The 9435-nt window shown below is 32.2% G+C and overlaps 1 protein-coding gene across 1 annotated transcript in view; it reads left to right on the top strand.

Moving 5' to 3' along the window:
• LOC111691746 (mucin-19-like) overlaps positions 1-5919 on the top strand; it is a 31247-nt gene extending 25328 nt beyond the window's left edge. Inside the window, exons 6-7 of the mRNA XM_023455009.1 lie at positions 5355-5500; positions 5656-5919. Of these exons, the coding sequence (XP_023310777.1) occupies positions 5355-5500; positions 5656-5919 (410 nt within the window). The remainder of the gene's footprint in view (positions 1-5354; positions 5501-5655) is intronic.
• The last annotated feature ends 3516 nt before the right edge of the window (positions 5920-9435 follow it).

Raw genomic sequence — 9435 nt, 5'->3', positions numbered from 1 at the left:
AAAAAAAAGAAAAAATTAAATTCTCCTCTCAAATATACTGGCCTTGACCTGTCTTCTAAAACTGATAAAGTTACTAGCTGATTTAACTGTAGGAGGTAGGTTGTTATAAATATGTACAGCGTTGTAAGAGAAAGATCTGCGAAATAGAGCAGAGGCATGCATAGGTACGACATAAAGGTCTTTGTAACGAGTTGAACGGCTATGGACATCACTACATTTAATTAATTTTTTGAATAAATATTTGGGTCTTTTAGACTTATTAAGCTTAAACACCAAACATGCCATGTGCAGCTGGAAACGCTCATTTAAATTAAGCCACTTAGACTGTTTAAATGTGTCACTAATGTGGTCATATTTTCGTAATCCATAGGAAAATCTGATACATGCATTCTGCACCTTCTGCAGGCTTTCTTTATCTTTATTCAAAATAGCGGGCCAATAGACTGTGTCACAGTAAGCAATATTACTAAGAATTAGGGAATCACATAATTTTAATTTTACATCTACTGTTAAGTAATCTTTGTGAACATAAAGGGATCGCAATTTAGCATAAGATTTTTGCAATAAAAAATTAACGTGTGTGGAAAACCTAAGATCTCGATCAAAATACACTCCTAAGTTTTTACAGTCATTACTAGGATTCAGAATTGTTCCATTAACAGAAATTTTAAAACGAAAATCATTCGATATTAAATCTTTATTCTTACCAACAACGAGAAGCTGCGTTTTCGTTCCGTTTAAAACTAAACCATGTGCTTGAGACAATATTAAGATATTATTTAAATCACTATTTATTTTTTGAACTGAATTATCCAGGTCACCCAGTGGAAAACGAAAATATAATTGAAAATCATCAGCATATTGATGCGAATGGGCATTTCTAACCGCACCCGGTAGGTCTGCAGTATAGATTGAAAACAGCAAGGGACCAAGCACACTACCCTGTGGGACTCCCACAGTAATATTAATTAAAGTGGAAAAATTTCCACTAACAACAACTTTTTGACGTCTACCTGACAAATAATTCTCAAAAAAGTTAACAACTCTGTGATCAAGTCCAAAATATTTAAGTTTACAGCATAAAGTAGCATGGTGAATAGTATCGAAAGCCTTGCTATAATCAAGCAACACAAGACACGCATTTTCATTATTATCATAAGCTCTATATAACTCATCCGACACATGTAATAGAGCAGTAGAAGTACTATGATGCGTTCGAAATCCTGACTGCGTTGATGGTAGAACGTCAAATTTGTCCAAAAAGTGAGCCAGCTGTTCATGAACAACCTTTTCCAAAATTTTTGAAAAGGTACAGAGTATGCTAATGGGACGAAAATGTGTTAAATCAGAGGGTTCTGAATTCTTAGGTATAGGGATGACTACAGCATCCTTCCAACAAGATGGAAAAGTAGCGGAGTTCAAGCATTCATTTATAATAAAAGTAATATGATTGAGTAACTGAGGTATAATCAAATTTATCATCTTGCAATTAATTCCATCAACTCCTTTCGCATTAGATTTGATAGTGTTAAGAATTTCCAGTACCCTCTGTGGCGAAACATTATTAAATTTAAATTTTTCGGATATATTAGGCGCTAATTTACCCCTGTAGGTATCAGCAATATAATCATTGTCAACAATAACCGCTGGTAACTTGTTCACAAAAAAGTCATTAAATTCCTGAGCGCTTGCAATAAACTGGGAAGAATGTGAATTATTGCTATGGACATTAAGAGATTTCAAGGTCTTCCAAAAAGCTCTAGAATCAGTTGCAAACTTATGCTGTAAATACCCTCTCTTTTCAGATTTAATAGCTGTGTTTACAAAATTCCTAAGATCTTTGTACTCTTGCCAATTAACCTCAGATTTAAATTTTTTATATTTTAAATATGCACTATCTCTTAACCGCATCATTAATTTAAGATTTGGCGTAAGCCACGGAGCCGGAGGTTTAGATATTCTTATGGTTTTAAAAGACGCGTGCATATCAAATAAAAACAAAATTTTATCATTAAAATAATCAACCATTTCATCAACATTATGTAAGAGGTATATGTAATCAAAATTAATTAAATTCAAGTCCCGATTAAAGCTAACGTAGTCAAAATTAGAAAAATCACGGAATGTTCTATATTCCGGCAGTTGTTTAGTAATATTAATGTTTAAATGACACTTTACCAAATGGTGGTCAGAAATGCCCTGCATATTTAACACTTCAACATCAGTCGGCAAAGTTACATCAGATGACACAATAAGGTCAATTAAAGTTTTACTCGTCGCTGTAATCCGAGTAGGAGAAGAAATAAGTTGATGTAAACCATATTTAGTTAAAAGGCTATTTAAGGCAACGAAGTCTTGAGTTTTTTTAAGTAAACAATCAACATTAAAATCACCACCAAAGATTAGTACATCACATTCAGGAAATAGTGCTGTAAACGCATTTTCAAGCTGTGCAAGGCTATCTGATAAGTTAAATCGGGGAGGTCTATATAAAGTACCCAAACAAAATTTTTTACCACGAATTTAACTGAGATCCAGAGTTGTTCAATAGCATCCCCATAAGGAATGTCAAGTAATTTAAAGTTAATAGATTTATGCGCACAAAAAAAGCAACACCACCTCCTCTCCCTTCGCGATCCTTCCTAACAATACTATAATCAGCAATTTTGAAGTCGTCACTACGAGTACTATCATCCAGCCATGTTTCAGATAAGCCAATTACAGAAAATTTTTCATTAAAAACTAAGTCCTTGAACAAATCAAAGCCAGTTCGTATGGATTGAATATTAAAGTGAGAAAAAGAAAATTTACTATTATGCATACTAAGATCGCTAACNTACTATATTTTTTTAGAAATTTTAGAAAAACCGTTTTTTTCAACTTTGCGATTTTTTTAACCATATTCGCCATATTGGATCGAGTTTAAAGAACAAGAAACTCAATTTAAAATTTAATTTTTTATATGATCATATTTTTTTTGTCAGGTAATAATTTCTGCAAATTTAACATTAATCCGTGACAGAACGCTTGGACTAGTACTTAATCTACAACGGCCTCAGAAGCATAATTACCTTTAGAAAATGTAATTTTCCTTTAGTTTAAAATACTCTAATCTTTTACCTCTTGTTAACATTTTAATAATTATTTATTAATTGTTTATGAAATAAAGTAAGTACAACGTTTTGTGGTAATTATATATTTTTTATTATAAAAGTATTACAAAATATTTATTTAATTATCGTACAGAAAATTACGTGGTATAAAAATATTCGTCGATTACATTTTTTAAGTATATCACTCTTATATTTGAATTCCTCTTCAATTCGCTCAAATGTGATTCATTTTCTTCTTCGTCCATGGTTTTGTTTCCTATATTTTCCACGCAATCAAATTCATTTTTCACATAATTCGTTCCATCAATGAGTGATTCAAACGCGTCTAATTGGATGTTTGGAGTTTCAAAATTTTCACATTGGGACTAAACGAAATTTACATTTTTCAAAGGTAATTATGCTTTTGAGGCCGTCGTAAACGTAAAAATGCAAAAGTGGCTAAAATGAACCACAGTATTTCTTTATTGAAAATATAAATCTTCAACTTGAATCTCTGTAAGAATGGATGTTGTAGCACTTAAATAGCGGCCTGTGAAATTTTTTGAAAAAAAAAATATCTCGGCTCTAGGGGTCTTAGATCAACGTTTTTTTTAAATCTGCGTAAAAATGCCAGCAATCAATTCCTGTAATAGATATTATCCACAACTGAAATTCGAAGAAGATATTCAAGAAAAACGCGACAAATTTTGTTTTTTATTTTTTTCAATCATTTTTGGACACTTTGGAAATGAATAAAATCGTTATAACTTCTATTTTACCATGAAAGTACAACTCTTAAGGAAAAAAATGAGTCGTGATTCGTTTCTCTAAGACTATTTGTCGAACAAGAAGACCCGATTTTCGAAATTATCTTTTTTTCGAAAAATCGATATACAGGGTGAGTCATTAATTATGGGTACACAGCTTAATGGCAGATTGTTAACGTCAAAATATAGCGATTGAGCCAAACATGCCTTAATCAATTGTTGCTCATTTTTATTCTACGGGGTGTTAAAGTTGAAAAAATATTTTCATTTTTTATCTATACTTTAAGTATGTATGGGCCGATTGTTTTGAAAATTTGTAGTTTTACGTTTTTTGAGGTGGCAAATCCAAATATGCAAATAATGTTGGGGTCACGTCTAGGGGCCGCTAGTTGTACTGACCTGTCAATGTAAAAATATGTCTAACTTTTTATATTTTACAATTTTAAATTTTTTTAACTAGAAATTGTTGAACTACGTTCAATTCTAAATAAAAAAGGTATACTTGTTACAAATCGACAAACTCAACTGTTTTCGAGATACAGACATTTTAAGTTTTTGAGATTCGACGGGAATTAAATTAGAAAATTTATTTTTTCCAAAGTAGTAGGCATGGACATAATAAATTGACAGCTGCCACTACAATACCATATTGTTTACTACTCGATTTGATTAAGAAGTAGTTTTTTCCTTGTCGTTTTATTTTTTAGAGAAGAGAATATCTTAATAAAAGGCTAAGAAAGTGCATTGAAGTTGCTGGTAGTTAATAATTTGTTAAGATATGCATAATAAAATCTTTATTTGCTGTAATGTTTGTCTTAATTCTTAATTCAGGCTTGGTATCTTAAGACCTGCTAATTTTCTAATTTAATTCCCGCCGAATCTCAAAAACTTGATAATGTAAACAATGTAAACAGATGTTTACATTGATAGGACAGCATAACTAGCGCCCTCTAGACGTAATCCCAACACTGTTTGCATATTCGTATTTGCCTCCTCAAAAAACGTAAAACTACAAATTTTCAAAACAATCGATCCATACATACTTAAAATGTAGATAAAAAAGGAAAATATTTTTTCAACTTTAACACCCTGTAAAACGAAAAGGAGCAATAATTGATTAAGGCATGTTTGGCTCAATCACTATATTTTGACGTTAACAATATGCCATTAAGCTGTGTACCATTATTAATGACTCACCCTGTATATACTAGAAAAATGTTTAATATTTTTTTTATTTAAAAAAGGCATTTTTTTGCTTGCCGAAGGCTACATTTACAGCAAGTAACAAGTTTAGAAACCTTAATTTGCAAGAGATACAGCAAAAACAAAAAAAGTCGATTTTTGTCGATTTTTGTCGATTTTCTCGATATATCTCGAAAATTGCTTATTTTTTAACCGATTCCTTAAAGTATGTTCAAAATAATCATTAAGGGTTTCCATCGCTTGTATTCTTGTAAATTATATTATCTCCCTAAGTAATGTACGCATGTTTCAGTCGTATGTCCGAAACATACATATAGCGAAGATGACGAAGCTTTCTGCAAATTGTGTCCTGCTGGCCAGTACCAACCAAACCCAGGATCAAAAACTTGCATTGTCTGCTCATCGCCCGTAGACGATTCGATGTGTCTTCGAATGTTGGTAAATTTCAATATGTTTTTTTTACTTAAAACGATATTCGTTCTTTCAGTCTGTTCAATATTACAATAAAAACTCAACAGAACAGAACACCCAGTACAAATTTTATTTCCATAAATGAATGCCTTCCTAATAAAATAACGCACTCTATTTTCCAGTACTCCGACACAAAACTGTTCAAAATATACGTCGGTGTAGCTTTCGGGATGGTCGCGGTAATAATCCTGATCCTGGTCTATTGGTCCAGCAGTGGAAGGGGACACAAAGACTCCGTTCGTTTCGAAGGTTCCCTGAAACACCGGGCTATGAAAAGAAGAGATATCGACATCGAGACTGCTGCTTTGGAACCTCTTTTAAATGATCAGAATGCCCAGAAGAAACGAAGACTCACCCCACCGAAAGTACCTCCCCCTGACTTTTGACACACATATACATTTATTTATCTTGTAAGATTTATTTTGTATACAATTTTAAAAATATATATACAGTAAATTATATTTTTTCAATGTATTGTCTTTATACCATAATCATAATTCTATATATAAAGTATATTAAGAAAGATGATATTACAAGAAGCATCTATTTTATAGAAGTTACAGTATATTTTAGAATTCAATGTTCTGAGTGGTTTATCTCCAATTAATAAAACAGTGAAAAACAGTTGCTTTAAGAAAATGTAATAATAATAATAATATGTCTTTATTCTCTACAATAACAATGAAATTATAAAAACAAACAAAAGACGGCGAGATTCAACAGAGTTGCTCTTCCATCTAACCGCCTAACACGTTAAAGTGTGTGTGTAACATAAACAATATCATAAACACATATGTCCACCCACACACAGGCGTGAACTCAATGCTAGACAGCGAATAATATCAAAAGCTAAATTATATATAAAAAAAAAAGAAAAAATTAAATTCTCCTCTCAAATATACTGGCCTTGACCTGTCTTCTAAAACTGATAAAGTTACTAGCTGATTTAACTGTAGGAGGTAGGTTGTTATAAATATGTACAGCGTTGTAAGAGAAAGATCTGCGAAATAGAGCAGAGGCATGCATAGGTACGACATAAAGGTCTTTGTAACGAGTTGAACGGCTATGGACATCACTACATTTAATTAATTTTTTGAATAAATATTTGGGTCTTTTAGACTTATTAAGCTTAAACACCAAACATGCCATGTGCAGCTGGAAACGCTCATTTAAATTAAGCCACTTAGACTGTTTAAATGTGTCACTAATGTGGTCATATTTTCGTAATCCATAGGAAAATCTGATACATGCATTCTGCACCTTCTGCAGGCTTTCTTTATCTTTATTCAAAATAGCGGGCCAATAGACTGTGTCACAGTAAGCAATATTACTAAGAATTAGGGAATCACATAATTTTAATTTTACATCTACTGTTAAGTAATCTTTGTGAACATAAAGGGATCGCAATTTAGCATAAGATTTTTGCAATAAAAAATTAACGTGTGTGGAAAACCTAAGATCTCGATCAAAATACACTCCTAAGTTTTTACAGTCATTACTAGGATTCAGAATTGTTCCATTAACAGAAATTTTAAAACGAAAATCATTCGATATTAAATCTTTATTCTTACCAACAACGAGAAGCTGCGTTTTCGTTCCGTTTAAAACTAAACCATGTGCTTGAGACAATATTAAGATATTATTTAAATCACTATTTATTTTTTGAACTGAATTATCCAGGTCACCCAGTGGAAAACGAAAATATAATTGAAAATCATCAGCATATTGATGCGAATGGGCATTTCTAACCGCACCCGGTAGGTCTGCAGTATAGATTGAAAACAGCAAGGGACCAAGCACACTACCCTGTGGGACTCCCACAGTAATATTAATTAAAGTGGAAAAATTTCCACTAACAACAACTTTTTGACGTCTACCTGACAAATAATTCTCAAAAAAGTTAACAACTCTGTGATCAAGTCCAAAATATTTAAGTTTACAGCATAAAGTAGCATGGTGAATAGTATCGAAAGCCTTGCTATAATCAAGCAACACAAGACACGCATTTTCATTATTATCATAAGCTCTATATAACTCATCCGACACATGTAATAGAGCAGTAGAAGTACTATGATGCGTTCGAAATCCTGACTGCGTTGATGGTAGAACGTCAAATTTGTCCAAAAAGTGAGCCAGCTGTTCATGAACAACCTTTTCCAAAATTTTTGAAAAGGTACAGAGTATGCTAATGGGACGAAAATGTGTTAAATCAGAGGGTTCTGAATTCTTAGGTATAGGGATGACTACAGCATCCTTCCAACAAGATGGAAAAGTAGCGGAGTTCAAGCATTCATTTATAATAAAAGTAATATGATTGAGTAACTGAGGTATAATCAAATTTATCATCTTGCAATTAATTCCATCAACTCCTTTCGCATTAGATTTGATAGTGTTAAGAATTTCCAGTACCCTCTGTGGCGAAACATTATTAAATTTAAATTTTTCGGATATATTAGGCGCTAATTTACCCCTGTAGGTATCAGCAATATAATCATTGTCAACAATAACCGCTGGTAACTTGTTCACAAAAAAGTCATTAAATTCCTGAGCGCTTGCAATAAACTGGGAAGAATGTGAATTATTGCTATGGACATTAAGAGATTTCAAGGTCTTCCAAAAAGCTCTAGAATCAGTTGCAAACTTATGCTGTAAATACCCTCTCTTTTCAGATTTAATAGCTGTGTTTACAAAATTCCTAAGATCTTTGTACTCTTGCCAATTAACCTCAGATTTAAATTTTTTATATTTTAAATATGCACTATCTCTTAACCGCATCATTAATTTAAGATTTGGCGTAAGCCAAGGAGCCGGAGGTTTAGATATTCTTATGGTTTTAAAAGGCGCGTGCATATCAAATAAAAACAAAATTTTATCATTAAAATAATCAACCATTTCATCAACATTATGTAAGAGGTATATGTAATCAAAATTAATTAAATTCAAGTCCCGATTAAAGCTAACGTAGTCAAAATTAGAAAAATCACGGAATGTTCTATATTCCGGCAGTTGTTTAGTAATATTAATGTTTAAATGACACTTTACCAAATGGTGGTCAGAAATGCCCTGCATATTTAACACTTCAACATCAGTCGGCAAAGTTACATCAGATGACACAATAAGGTCAATTAAAGTTTTACTCGTCGCTGTAATCCGAGTAGGAGAAGAAATAAGTTGATGTAAACCATATTTAGTTAAAAGGCTATTTAAGGCAACGAAGTCTTGAGTTTTTTTAAGTAAACAATCAACATTAAAATCACCACCAAAGATTAGTACATCACATTCAGGCAATAGTGCTGTAAACGCATTTTCAAGCTGTGCAAGGCTATCTGATAAGTTAAATCGGGGAGGTCTATATAAAGTACCCAAACAAAATTTTTTACCACGAATTTTAACTGAGATCCAGAGTTGTTCAATAGCATCCCCATAAGGAATGTCAAGTAATTTAAAGTTAATAGATTTATGCACAAAAAAAGCAACACCACCTCCTCTCCCTTCGCGATCCTTCCTAACAATACTATAATCAGCAATTTTGAAGTCGTCACTACGAGTACTATCATCCAACCATGTTTCAGATAAGCCAATTACAGAAAATTTTTCATTAAAAACTAAGTCCTTGAACAAATCAAAGCCAGTTCGTATGGATTGAATATTAAAGTGAGAAAAAGAAAATTTACTATTATGCATACTAAGATCGCTAACCGAGTTCCTGATACCAATCTAAACTAATATACCTATAACTATACTTAAAAACTAAGATACATAAGAATGCCCCATTAAAAGTGTTTAAGCAAAAATACCCTATAAATAAATTATTTAGAAGTATCTATGGAAAGTATTAAACCTAAAGTGTGTCTGAACTGATTAGATTGACTAGGGGAAAAAACTCACATTAAAAACAGCCG

This window comes from Anoplophora glabripennis, unplaced genomic scaffold (assembly GCF_000390285.2).
Source record: "Anoplophora glabripennis isolate ALB-LARVAE unplaced genomic scaffold, Agla_2.0 scaffold501, whole genome shotgun sequence".
NCBI classification, from domain to species: Eukaryota; Metazoa; Arthropoda; class Insecta; order Coleoptera; family Cerambycidae; genus Anoplophora; species Anoplophora glabripennis.
The sequence above is the reverse complement of the archived record's forward strand: the minus strand, read 5'-3'. Positions and strand labels throughout refer to the sequence as shown.